At 40.1% G+C, this 13,987-nt stretch overlaps 1 protein-coding gene across 13 annotated transcripts in view; it reads right to left on the reverse strand.

Annotated features, from left to right (window-relative positions):
• Window positions 1-13,987, reverse strand: part of GIGYF2 (GRB10 interacting GYF protein 2) — a 76,950-nt gene that overhangs the window by 7,164 nt on the left and 55,799 nt on the right. For 7 of the 13 annotated variants that reach the window (XM_074877883.1, XM_074877890.1, XM_074877887.1 and 4 more), the window contains 11 exons: window positions 13,417-13,576; window positions 11,313-11,479; window positions 10,826-10,914; window positions 9,713-9,820; window positions 9,068-9,165; window positions 8,467-8,567; window positions 7,498-7,659; window positions 5,561-5,662; window positions 2,533-2,691; window positions 1,090-1,326; window positions 373-495 (listed from right to left, as the gene is read on the reverse strand). In XM_074877883.1, the coding sequence (XP_074733984.1) occupies window positions 373-495; window positions 1,090-1,326; window positions 2,533-2,691; window positions 5,561-5,662; window positions 7,498-7,659; window positions 8,467-8,567; window positions 9,068-9,165; window positions 9,713-9,820; window positions 10,826-10,914; window positions 11,313-11,479; window positions 13,417-13,576 (1,506 nt within the window). The remainder of the gene's footprint in view (window positions 1-372; window positions 496-1,089; window positions 1,327-2,532; window positions 2,692-5,560; window positions 5,663-7,497; window positions 7,660-8,466; window positions 8,568-9,067; window positions 9,166-9,712; window positions 9,821-10,825; window positions 10,915-11,312; window positions 11,480-13,416; window positions 13,577-13,987) is intronic. The other 6 variants (XM_074877889.1, XM_074877888.1, XM_074877886.1 and 3 more) reach the window with 5 other exon arrangements.

Genomic DNA, 13,987 nt, shown 5'->3' on the forward strand with positions numbered 1-13,987 from the left:
CTAAGCACTGGGGGTCTTGGAGGAATACCTTCTCTCCTACCATCACTTGTGGGGTTTTTTTCCCCCTTAAACTGCCCTGGTCTTGTGCATATCTGCAAATATACTGGAGTATAGATGCAAAATAATTTTACATTGTTTTGTGAACGTATTATACTCATAGGGTTAAAAGGGTACAGTTTTCCCTCCTTTCAGACACTTGTATTAAGAAGCCATAAAACTTTCAAACAAGGACTTACAGAACCTATGCCTGAGAGACAGGCCTCTACCTGAATTACACTATTTCAAAAAACATTCATCCTCATCACTCCAGTTAAGCAGTCACACAGCTAAGCCCACTCTAACAAGTTACACCCCATTACTGTTCATATTTACCTCTTCTCGAAGCTGCCGTTCTCGTTCTTCTTCTAACTTTTGGATTTCTGCCAATGACAGTGTGGTCTGGGATTGGCAAGCGCCTGAATTGGACTGCTGACCCCATGTTGAAGATGAAGGGAGCTGGGCCAAAAACCACAGCATTAGGAATTACAAAATGTTTTAGAGAACAGTGCTGAAGTATAGTAATGAAAACTCAATATAAGCCCACAGCAGAGAAAGACTACTTTTAAAGTTTAACAAAACACTGGAAAGTATAAAATGTTCTAATTAAGTACAAAAAGTATGAAGTACACACTGTATGTTTCCTTGAACTGCCTTCTGATGTATCAGAGTCAAAGACACAGTGTATCAGAAATAATGTAACACTTTGCTGCCTGAAAAATAGCAGTCAGTTCTGATTTCAAGGACTTCAGGAACTCCAAGCTTTAGAAACTTCGCACGGGCCCTTGCTTATCACAACAGAACAAACATCTGCAAACTCATCTGCAAATTCCTTTCCAGTATGCTCCTATCGACTGAACCTTCTTCATTTTGTAACTTGTCTTTCTCTTGTTTCTCCCATCACTTTCACAGACAACTATTAACCATCTTTCCTCTCCAGATAGTTCACTCGTCCCTGCTCTGTTCAAGCTAGTCTAGACAACCCTGAACCAGCTGGGGTTTTACTTACTACACTGAACTGAAGGAGCAAGTTAAACCATAGGAACACATTACCTTCATTTGTGCAAGTTGCTGCTGTTGCTGCTGTTGTTGCAGCCGTCGTAAAGCCTCCTGCTGCTGCTGCCTCTGTCTCATTATTTCTTTCTGGCGCTGGAGTTCCAGCTCCTTGCGCTTTCGCTCTTCCTCTTCAAGCCGCTGCCTGGCTGCCTCCTCTTCCATGCGTAGCCGACTTTCTTCAAGCCGCCGCTGAGCTTCCTCCTCTTCACGTGCCCACTTGGCAGCCTCCTCTTCCTTCCCAGGACATAAAGAGGAGTAAAGTAAGTAGACTTCGAAAATCTAAATGACTCCTCCTCTGTGGTATTGATGTTCTGACAGAACTGACAGGCCTGTACAGATGTTCTGACAGGCCTTTAAATCTGTAATCTGTGCTGGTCAGCTTGTTCATTTACCTTGACGTTTCTCAGGCAAGAAAGCCTATAACCCCTAAAAATAGAAGTTTCCCATTGCTCCACCAAGGAACTTGGAAGAGAATGACATCTCCCTAGTTCAGACTAGCTAATTTCATACCACTTTCCTTCTAGGAGTTACACACCTTTCGATCTGAGCTTCTATCTGCTTACACTAGAGTCAAGTATTGCTAAGCTTTCAGTGGACTGAAACTTGACAGGAATAAAGGGAGAAGAGGTTTTGACATGAAATAAGAAAACAGGTGACAAAGTGACATTTACTGTTGTTAATCAACACTAGAGCTGCAAAGGAAAAGATGCTTCTGCTAACAAAGGAGATAACTGTGTAGTGGGACAGAAATGGTGATCAATGTCTTGTAAGGGAGGACCCTGATAAGAACTTTTAAATAATAACTGGCAATTCTGAAAGGGACCTGTAATTTAATGTGAAGCCAATCATGTTTCAAGATTAGCTTGATTAAGGGACTGTGACAGTATCAATTAGGGGGCTGGAAGCACAAGTTCCCCAATATGGACTTCTAAAGCTGACCCCAAGGCAAAAAAACTGTTAACAATAAGACAAGAAAAGGGAAGAAAAAAGCTGAAACTTTGACAGTGGGTATAATCTTGGCAAAGTATAGAAACACTGGCAAAACTCATCGTCTCAGATGATGTTAAAGATAACAATTCTATAATAAAGGATCAGAAAGTGTCAATTCAAAACAAATTATTATTCTGGTACTGTACTCTGCCTTTCTTTTGAAGAAAGGAGTAGAAATACCATGCTGCAAAGCCATTCCTAAAGCTCAGACATGAAGGAAAACACTCATTCAACACAAATCTCTCTTCCAAAGGGCAGATCAGATTCTGATTATTTTGTCTGAAATCAGGATACAGGTAGACAACCTATTTTTCATTCAATACCCTCTACAAGCTTTGCTTTCCTCCACCAAAACTGATGGGGTCTCGGGCACGGATGCAAGTTTCAAAGCTTGATCGTTCTCACAGCCTCCATAATTAAATATAATAGGTCCCTTTTGCCATTTTTCACCTGTTTACGAATTAACTCCTCTCGCTGCCGTCTTTCCTCCTCTTCTCTTCTTCTCTCTTCCAATCTTCTAAGTGCTTCCTCCTGTTGTTGCCGCTCCTCTTCCTCCCGCTGCCGCCTTAGTGCAATTTCCTGCTCTCGTTGTCGCCTCAGGGCTTCCTCCTGGAGTTGGGAACAAAATGTCAATCTGTAAATGCCATTTATTGATGAACGGCATCAGAACACAGATTACAACATGGTCTGGCCAGATAAATGGCCTCAAGAAAAACTCCTTAGCTCCAAGCTAAGCACTACCAAAACAACTATATTAAACACTACAGACCCACATGTTAACAAGTTTTTTGATGCAATGTGCATCTCGTATATAAATGATTTTAATGAAAACAGAAACACAGGAAATCACCTATCTTTGGTTTTAAAAAGAATGATGTTGAGAATGAAAACAAAGGGTGAGACTTCTCTTTCCAATATGTACTAACTGTACTTTAACATATATGCATATTTTAATGTGTGGGTATCATCAATTCCTTTTTTTTGTGTGTGTGTGAGCTATTAGTTGGAAGCTTTTCCTACTTACAGGAGTTTCTAAACAGTGACTACTCAAGTGCACTACAAAACTCAAACCACATCTCCAAACACCAGAAATAAGCTGAAGAAACCCAGTGCACTTAAGGACACTGTAACCTTCGGAAGTCTCAGAGATGTGGAACTCCGTGAAAGGGTTTTGACTGGGCTATTCCTATACTATTTAAATGTTGTGGGCAACAAACGGTCTCTTGAGGACTTTGATTTTGGGCTATCCCTAATTTAAACAGCTTCCAATAAATTATGGTTTGCTTTCCAAGTAGTGAAATTATTTTCTTAAAAATAAAACATCAGCACCCTTTCCTACTGCTCTGAAGATCAACAGAAACAGAAATTTCTCCATTCTGCTACTTGTTTTTTGGAGGAATAGGGCACAAGCAACCTCTGGCCGGTTTCCTGTATACTGTTAACCAGGAGGGCATGTGTGCAACTCTTCCCCCTGTTCTGACTTTCCCTTGCATACAATAGCCTTGGGTTCTGCTGCCTTTTCTGATCTCTGAAGTCCAGCAGCTGTGTTAAGGCCACCCTGCTTTTCATCCTTTCTATTCTTCTCTCCCCTTTCTGACTTATCCTACCAGCTCAACCTGCAGATCCTACTTTTTGGACAAGAACTTGTTTAAGCTTTTATAAATACATTTTCCTTTTGAACAATCAGTACTGTGCAATCGTACTCTTACAAGTTTTTTTTACAAGTAATACATTATTCACAGGATGAAGGGAGCCTAATTGTGCAGAATGGATATAAATTTTGAATTCTGGTAAATCAAGGAAGTTAATTCTGACATCTAAGACCCTTTTATTAAATCTGATACCAAACTTTCATATACACATAGCATAAACTGCAATACAGTTCACAGAACAACTGGACCAGGTTTCTCTCTGATTTCAGATGTCTACAATGTAACTGTCAGTAGACAGAGTATGTTTGGGAAGAATTCTATGGACTGAGGAGCTGCTGGCTGCAAGCCAAGAAGTAATTTGTATTCCTGTATATCGCTTAAGTGTTTTAGTGCTAAATGTAAGTGCAGTAAGTGTTTCTTCCACTAGCTAGACATGAAACAGTAGCTTGTGAATCATTTTCTCATTAATCAAGTCCTTGATTTGTCATATTCACAAAAGCTTCAAGCACAACACACAACACCTGGACCATTTTTGTAGCTTGGGCCGTAGCTGTATTAATTGGACACATGCAGTCAAGTCACAGTAATCAAGTGTCCCCAATACAAGTGCTGAAAAATTTCTGCTTGTTGTTCCTTTTACTGAAAAAGTCTACTGAGGAGGCTGGAGCTGTGCCAGTCTGCTTGGTTTGACTAGAGACCACACACCAGGATCTCAGCTCAGGATGCCTAGTTGCCAGCCAGGCCGGGGGGATGGTCGGCACTAGTCACTGACAGCACATGTAGTACCTGAGAGAGATGCGCAGTCACCAAGTCCTCCTACACGACAGCAGTTCACTGGCATCTCTGCCCTACTTTCCCTTTGGGAAATGAGGCTAGAAATTGCCGTTAATAAAGCTGTAGGGATCTCCTCCTTGCTCAGGCATGCCAGGAGAGACACTGCTGAATGACAGCAGTTTTAAAAAAAAACCCTTCTCTCCCCTAGAGTACTGAAGATGAAGAGTGCTGCACCCATGCAAGGGATAAAAAAAAAAACCTATCTGCAAGATTATGAAAACCCAGGAACCATGTGGCTGATGTAATTTTCCTACTCTTCACAGATATAGAAAAGGTTGTCTTAATATTTATTTCTGTATCTTTGAATTATTCAATGTTTTTGTTTGAGCATGTGACCAAAAACATTCAAAGCTCTCCAGCTTTCTGCCACTGACATGTATGGGAAACAGACTCATTCCTTTGGCTCTTACTGCTCCCACATTCATGGCTTCCTGCTCCAAGAGAATCCCAATATTCTTTAGCATCTTTTCTAATAATTGTTTTCAAGCACAAGTATCTTGCTGTACAGACAACTTATTTCAGATCTTTTAATATATCTGTAATATTGCAGAAAATCATTAAGTAGCAATCCCCATTTCAATAGGCTCTGGATTCTTAAGTATTATGGAATTTTTTGCAGTTAGTAACACTTGCAATTCTGCTTGTCTATGTTACTAGGGCTTACAAATCTTTTTTGTTTTGTGGATCTCATCTTTGAGCCAGGTACTTTAAAGGGAGAAAACAATTATTAGCTAATTATTAAACCTCAAATTTTGTTCCTGAAAGCAATCAATCATTACAAAATAGAAGATATCAGACCAGAAACAAAAGAAGAAATACAGGAGCTACACAAGCTGGGCATTACTGTTTGCAATTCTACAGTGCAAGAAATTGATGAAAACTATGAACAGAACTGGATTCAACATTTGGTATGACATTTCATCCTAGAGAATTTAATTTCTATTAGTTATTTTTTTTATTTAGAATTCACCATCAACAGCATATTTACTAACCTTATATACTAGTCTTTTATGCAGTATTACATCAAAAGCCTTCCTGAAGTCCAGGCAGATTAAGTCTACTGCTTCACCCCTCTCAGCTCTCACTGTCATCTCCTCAAAAGAAGTTAATCAAATTTGTTAAGCATCATCTCCTCTGTATAAATCCATGCTAATAAATCAGTTCATCCCTGATTCTACAATGCCTTCCAGTACAGAAGTCAGATTCAAATATTAGACCAGTTTCTTTTCTTTTAAATACAGAATACAATATTATTTTCTCTTTCCAGAGAAGTGCTTAAACTCTTTGTTACCTTTTCAAGACATTACTGCTCAGAATTAAGCATTGTGGCAATTATTCCATTGGTAATGAACTAAGATACTTGCTGTTACTGCTTTTCAACCCCATTCTGCTTCCTCCTTGTAAACAATCACTTCCCATGACATCTCAGAAAGGGAGAGTCAGATTGTTTGCTGTACAAATCCAAAGTGGACAAAAAACTTTGGAATTTAATGGACATTTCTAAGTAGTTATACACAGTAGCAAAACTGTTAGTCTGAAAAAGAACAACACAATTCTATTTATTTATTTGAAGCCACCATGGATGACACACATTGAGTTACCAGGTGATCAGCTAAAAAATTAGTTATTAGTAAAACAGATCTAAGGCAACTTAACTCAAAAGTTAAACTTTTGAGTGTATTATTGCTTTAATGCTACAGTAAAGCTTGAACTCAAGCATCAAACGACGCTTTTCCACTGTATACCATAATGACTTGCTGTACACAAAGCAGATAAATTAAAGCAAGGAGCCATTTATTTACAGACTTGATTCTTAAAGATACCATGAAAGCTAACTACATATCATACTGCAGTCTGTTAAAATAGATCTTCAGTGACAAAACCCAAACACTGAGTGAACAGAGGTCTATGACTAACTTTACAAATAAAACTAAAGATTCTAGAGGCTTCCTCAGAAGCGTCTGATCCTTAAAACAGGAAACACGCTTTACAACTGCCTACCTAAGCACACCGAAAATAAAGGACAGAATTATTCATTACTTTCACCTATTATTCATGTGCTACTTTACAGGTCATTTATTGACTTCTCAGTGAATAAGCTCTTTGTGCTTACCCTTATCCCTCATATGTAGAGTGAAAACTTTCACTGTCTTTCCCTCCTACGACACTAAAGAACAACTAATCTTTCTTCCATACAGAATTCAGAAAGTAAATGCCAGAAACATCAAGCTACGAATGTCTCCATTTTGTATTCTTGTAAGATTAAGAACATACCACAACTCCTACAATCATTCTCCTACTGCAACACAGATCACACAACTCATTTTAACAAATCTGCTTGTCCAGACTACATCCTTTCCCAAATATCAACTCAAGAAAATAAAGCTGACAGACTATGACACAACCCAGATAATCATTTACTCAAAAAACTACTTACTAAGTTAAAAAAGCAACAGGGAAAAAATAAGCTAAATGTTACATCACTTTCTTTCCACTATAGCCCTCTATATTTTATTCATTTGAAACAGCTGCTCAAGCTCCAGTCTACTCCAGAACATACCCTTATCAAAACACTGGACTGCACAAATGGTGAATAAAAATTGAACATACCATAACTGGGCAACTAACTAAAGTCTAATATTGACACTAAGAAGTTGGAATGGAATATTCCACATGGAATAAAGCCTCTTGGCTCACAAACAGCAACCTATCTCAAAGTGAACCACCAATGCCCACTTCTCAGCTTGCAATTTGGGCTCTTAGACTTAAAATCAAGAACAGAAGTATCATTTCATATACTCACATGAAAAATATTAGAACTGTCTTCATACACACCTACCAAAGATTAATCAGACCCAACAGGATTCTTAAAGTGAGTTTTATAAAGTATTAAAATTAATTAGAGATTAACTACATTGAGGAAACTCACTTGCTTCCTGCGGGCCAGTTCTTCTTCTTCCCGTCGTTTCCTCTCATCTTCCTGCTGTCTCCTAAGTAGCTCTTCTTGTTGCCTCCGAAGCTCCTCCTGCCTTTTCCTCTCCTCTTCCTCTCGTTTGGCCCTCATTTCCACTTCTCTCCTCTCTTGCTCTAGCTACAATTCACATAAAACTATACTCAGATGCAGGTAACGTATTCCTACACCATTTCTTAGGGCAACTCTGCTGAGATTATACTAACAACGTAACAGATGAAGCCTCTGACAGATGCTCTCCCTTAAGTGTAATTTTACCTATCAGCTGGCTGCCTACCGGGGTCAGATTCCTGAAATAGTCTAGAACAATTTCTGACAGTTTCTGTTCTGTAACGAACACCAGTTCTCTAGTCAGTCTTTCTACATCTGCTCCTTAAAATAACCTCTGACTTTAGAAGCTAGTAGCGAGTTGCTTTGCAGACACCATAAAGTAATCGGTTTCAGGAAATGTACAGAATCATACAGGTTCAAACTTACAAAAATAATTTAATACTAGAGTAAGTGTCAAACAACCCCAACAAATAGGACTTACAACTTCCCAAACCAATTCTGGTGAAAAGATGCAAGGATTAAGAGAACAACTACCTGCTCCTACTCAGGGTTTGGCATGACAGCTCATGATGATCCCATTTTAGAAGAGGTGGCTAGCGAAGAGTTTTTTAATCACAAGTGTAAAACACACAACTACTACTTTGGAGGTCAGTAGTACCTTCACAGAAATGGTTTCCTACCAGCAGTCCACAAGGATTTCATAACTGGTTTCTATAACCCCTTTTCTCTTTATGGTGTTTTCCACGAAAATCTAATCAAAATGGTACAGAGTGGTCTGAAGATTGAAGAGCTAGTAAGTCTTCCATTTGCTCAAGAAACACAGTTACATTGCAGAACAGCAATCCCAACTTCTTACAGTACAAAACGGTTTCTGACCTTTGCAGCTTTGGCCTTCTCGAGCTGCTGAAGTTGTTCTAGAGCTGGTCCCTGAGCTGCAGTATCAATGGGGAGATCCCAGACACTGCTTCCTTCCCAGACTAGATAGTGAAGAAAACAAACATTGACAAGCAAAAATAAGCACATCAACAAAACACAACTGAAAGGGGAAAACCTTGTGTATGCTGTTACTACTGTTTTATGAATTAAAATCATGATAACACATTATTCTTCGTCAGTAGAGGGCCACCTTATCTTCCTGTAGAACAAGGCTTGTCCATTACTGAAGCAAGGCTGGGTTTCCTACAAAATTCTAGGCAAGAACCAGCTATTCAAACTCCTCCCATCAGAACAGAATGCCTTTATAATACCACACTCAACCACTCTGGATCGAGACATCCCATAACCATCAGAAAAATTACCATGTTCTTCACAGCTCTCAAATGGAATTTAAACTGCAAGGCAAAGTAACCTGAACCAGTGAAATACTGACGGAGAAATCATTTCCCCTAGTGTCAAAAGGGGAGCAATCATCTCAAAGATGCTGGCTCTTAATCCATGAACTTTTCTCAACAGATCAGACACATGCTAAGCATCTTACCTGTAGGTTGTGAAGCTGACTGAAGTTCCCATATTGAGCCAGTGTCCGGCACTGACACAGACCTTGTAACAGGTGGCATCATGTTCTGTTCAGATATTCTGTAATACCAACAGGAAGAGTCAGCATGCCACTTCCAGGGAGAGGAGGGCTCTGAACACGCATGAGATTCAGTAACTTGTAACATACTCCTTTCCTTCCACACCTCTATTTAAAACAAAAATATGATGTGGACAACACTAGTTGCTTGCAGAGTTCTTGCTCATCTCATCCCTGCTGCCAAGTCAAGGGCTAAGCCAGCTACCGCTACAGTTTTGCATTTGCTAGTTTCAGGAACAAGCATCTATTATTGCAGAACTCAAATGGCAAAGCCATTCTGTTACCAGCACAACAGATTTGCCAAAAAGGTATGATTTCAACTACAGGATTTTCTCTCATTTTCATAAACATTCTCTGACGTAAAGGCTACATATCCAAAGAAGTACTCAACATCCCACAACTGTTTCATATTCACACAATTTTAAAAACATGTAATGCTCAAATATGAGCAAACTTAGATAGGATAGACCACCAACAGATTCAATTATCATCATATACAAGTCGGAGTAGAGGAAGAATGGTATTCAGTTCAAGTCTGGGCTAACTCACCTCATCTTCAGGGCCTGGAACTGTTGCAAGAGAATAGCGAGCTGCTGCTGCTGCTGGGATGAGAGGGCTGCCTTTTGCTGCTGAGCCAGCACCTGTGCATATTGTTGCCTTCAAAAGAAAAGCAGAGAATCACTGGTATTTGTTCACTTGCTTAATGCCCAAGTTGCAGAAGTTGCACATAGATTCATCCTCCAGGACTAATGCCCACTGACCTATATAACGTACATGCTAAGTACTAGAGGAAACCACAGAATGGGGCCTTGGAAAGAATCAAAATACAAGAATACAACACACTGGCCCACATGAGCAGAACCAAATTTCTCTTCACCCTCAACTATGTCAACTGGTTATTGCTGTCCAATGTGTCTCTTGTAAGTTGTGCAACACTACTTCCCTTTCCCTACAAATTACATACAGATTGCTCAAATTAATCTGGCTTGGATGACTGCCCACCTACACAAATCAATCTCTGCCCCAGTATGTCAAGACATCCCTTAGTACAGGGGCAGGCTCTTGCCTTATCAAGTCATAAGCAGACAAGAGGTATTCAAAAAGCATAATCATGACACATGATTTCAGGACCCCTATCTGATTGCTTTCTTTTCTCCAAGCTCCTGCAAAACAAGTTAGTTCTGGCTGGTTCCTAACAACTGACAACTTTGGCAAAATGGATGACAAACTGCTTTCTCCAGCAGTTACCTTCCACTGATCTTCAAAAAGCTGAGCAAGCAGTCTAAAAATAAGTTCTGCCTTCTCCATCTCCACTTCAAAAGATGTGTAGTCTTCCCCTGACTCCAAACCATCCAAACTGCATTACACAGACAGCTGGGATTCAGTTTGGCCCCAACAGTTACCTATATAGCAGGTCTCACCGAAGTAGCCATGCCTGACACCCAAAGAGACTCTGAGAAGTGTGCCTGAGGTAGCCATACTCTCTCCTAATCCTGTAGACTACTGAGCCTCTGGTGTTTGTGGAAGCAAGCTATTGCTGTTGGAGGTGAAGCACTCCCAGCCCCATTGCCCAAGGAAACAATGACAAGAAACTGAACCCAGATGATAAAAATGCAGAGCAGAACACAGGTACTGGAAGATCTCTGGGACTGGCAGTCTTACTGTATTAAAAGATGCTGATACTGGAGGTGCTGCATTTGGATCAGGGCCAGCTCTTGTTGTCTAGTCAGCCGCTCTTGGTCCAGCTCGCCCTATGTTTAGGAATAAAACATTCTATTTTAATAACATATATAACAACAGTAGTATATTGGCAAATACAAGCAATGTAAAAGTTGCATTCTGAACTGAAGAGACAAAGAAAATAGAAAAATACCTAGACAGAGATCAGCATTTACAAAGCCTGTAGTATGGTGACTGTGAAGTACACAGCACTCATGCATCACAGGACCAAGCCTTCCAGCCACAGATATGGCAAAACACACATTTTTAAATTGAGTGTATTTTCTTCTCTTAAAAAGGTAATTTAACACAGAGTTCAACTTTGGTGCTTGGAACACCTCCAATTCCAAGACAGAGCAGTTGACACGTAAATAATTCAATTTCCATTTGCTACAGGACCACTTGAATACTGTAACTGTCACATAATTACCAGATGTGGAAGCGGTGCTGGACCTGGCGTGAAGGGAACCCTGCCCCACATTTTCATGATGTCTCCAAGCGGCTGGAAAGTCTCATCACAGGCTCTCTTAACCAAGAGTGACATAGTGAAGTATCCAGCCTGGAACCACTCCGCCATCTCCTGATTACTGAAAGGACCTGAAATAACATCAACCAATACACATGGGGCAGGGAAAGGGAAGTAAGGCCAAGGTGAGCATACTGGAAATAAAGAGCATGGTGCTTGTTAAAGTAACACAGTACCTAGCATCAGGCGCTCCTGTCCGTCTCACCCACTCGTCCGGGCAGACAGTACATTCAGGGCTGGAGTGTCAATACAAATATCTAGAGTCCTACAGCGGCTACAGCATTTGCCCAGATAGTCTTTAATAAGAAGTGCTTTTACCATGCATTGGAGGGAGACAAGTCAGCTCCGAGATGAAAGCCAAGCAGCCACGGTGGTGTGGAGCTTGGTCCAGCTAACACACATCCTGCCTCTCAAAGCTCACTACACTTCAGGCTCAGCATCAGGTTGACAACAGTTGCAATTTCCAGTTTCAGCACTGGCAGTTAGCAGATACTGCTAAAAGCACAAGCGCTACTTTCCCCCCCACATACTGCACAGGTAACTAAACAATCTTAGCCTGTTTCTTGCCTTCAAATTGGAGGAATTGGTATGTTTTACAGAAGTTTTGCTTCTGAAACTTAGCAGGCAAGCAGATCCACCTCTGAGTGGACGATTATATTTTTTTCAGATGAGGAAAGCAGTTTCTCTTCCTCAGAAAGCTACACTTTCTCTTCTCTTCTTTCCTGAGATTTTAGTCACTCCCTTCAAAGGAGGACTCCTACACCAATTTTACATATCCAAATGGACACAAAACCAGTATAGAAAAATAGATTACTTAGAGTAAGAACCACATAAATACAAGTTTTGCAAAAATAGCTTCTGAAAAGCAAGAACATTCAGTAATTCTTGCCTTCTCTGTAAGAAGTATCTGTAGAAGGTAATTCCTCCTAGAGAATATGAAACCACAAGAGGTATCCCAAGAAAAAATTATGTGGGAGTGAATGTGACCTCCAGAAGTAAACAAAGTAGTACTTACTCCAATAAAAAATATGTTAGATCATCACTGAGCAATAAACACCCAGCAGCAACTAACATGCAGTTTAAAGCACACTGAGCAAATAAAAATGCTTTACAGTTAACATCCTTTAGAGGGGTGAGAAGAAAACCCTGAAGATGTGTAATACCTGCAGACAAGAGATTGGCACAGATCCCACAGATAACATCCCCCCAGATCCTATCTAGAGTTCACAGCTGAGGAAGTCATTCACACTAAACAGCATTAGCAACTACTACATAGTGAAGTACAGCAAGGAACTCACTGCTTAATTGCATTTTTGGGAGGCAGCTAAGCAGCTGCTAAAACAGAGCCCTGAGACCTCCAAAAGATAAGTACTTTCTAAAAGCAAAGATGCAAGTATCTATATGAAAGACCTGTTCCAACTTTCATTGCAGAAATAGTGAGATTTCTTAAGCAAAAACTGCAAGCATGAAACAGTTGGTATTATATGAACTAATAATGCACTGGCTGCAAGTACAATTTAAATTGAGATCATGAGCAAGCACTGGCTTGTGAAAACTTGTTTTCTCTTTGCTCTAGATTCTAAACAAATTACCCTTCCCTGAGTACTCAATGTCTTCAGGCCGAGACTAGAAAACCAATTTCAATGTTTCTCATGGATTCTTCAACAAGCAACTGAATGGTCACGTTCTTGTCTTGTTTCCGCTATTATCTGGAAATCTCAGTAACTACTGGCATGAAAAACAGGTTTTAGTCTAACCTCAATTTACAGAAACACGAAGTGATGGCAAGCCTTCACCACAATAAAGCATAATTCTGGACATTAGGAATGCTGAGCTGATGGGGGCAGTGATGGGTAGAAGTTCTATTTTCAAAACCTAATTCTAGAGTGGTAAATTCCCTGTGCTGCTTTTGTAAAAACAAGCATCAGTATCTGTTGATGGTAATTTTGTGAAGAACTCTTAACAGTTCTGTGAAACAGAAGAGGAAGTGTAAAGGGCACAGACCTACCCTGAATTTCTCCTTGTGGATCTTTGTAGTACCACTTCTGCATGGCTTCATGGAACAATGGCATAGAGGAACCCTTTGCTCTGTGCTCTTGAATTTTTGCTGCTAGCCTTTCATCATCAAGGGCACTGTCCTGTAGGTATGCCACCATTTTCTCTGCTTGCTGCAGGAGACATCAAAACCAGCAAGGAATACAAGTGTTAGATGTGTGATTATAGATTTGAAAATGAGTGTGCCAGATACAACCACCTTGTACTACCTAGTGCTCATGAGTGTACCAGGAATTACAAGCAATGGAAATACAACAGGTATGGGAGCAGTAGCATAAAAAAATGCTCAATATCCCAGCAGTCACTAAACTCATGAGCATAGTTTGCACTTCATTTATGGTTTTTTATTGTTTGGGTTTTTAAAAACATATTGGGCATACTGTTTTATGGTTTCTCAAGACAAATGTAAGACTACTTGACAGTGGTCATAAACACTAGGGTCTCTAGCTCTTTAACACTGGGTACCCTTATTCAGAAAAATACTACATAGGCTTGAATTATTCTCCAAAAAAATAATGGAGGGA

The sequence above is a fragment of the Strix uralensis genome, chromosome 9 (assembly GCF_047716275.1).
Source record: "Strix uralensis isolate ZFMK-TIS-50842 chromosome 9, bStrUra1, whole genome shotgun sequence".
Classification (NCBI taxonomy): domain Eukaryota; kingdom Metazoa; phylum Chordata; class Aves; order Strigiformes; family Strigidae; genus Strix; species Strix uralensis.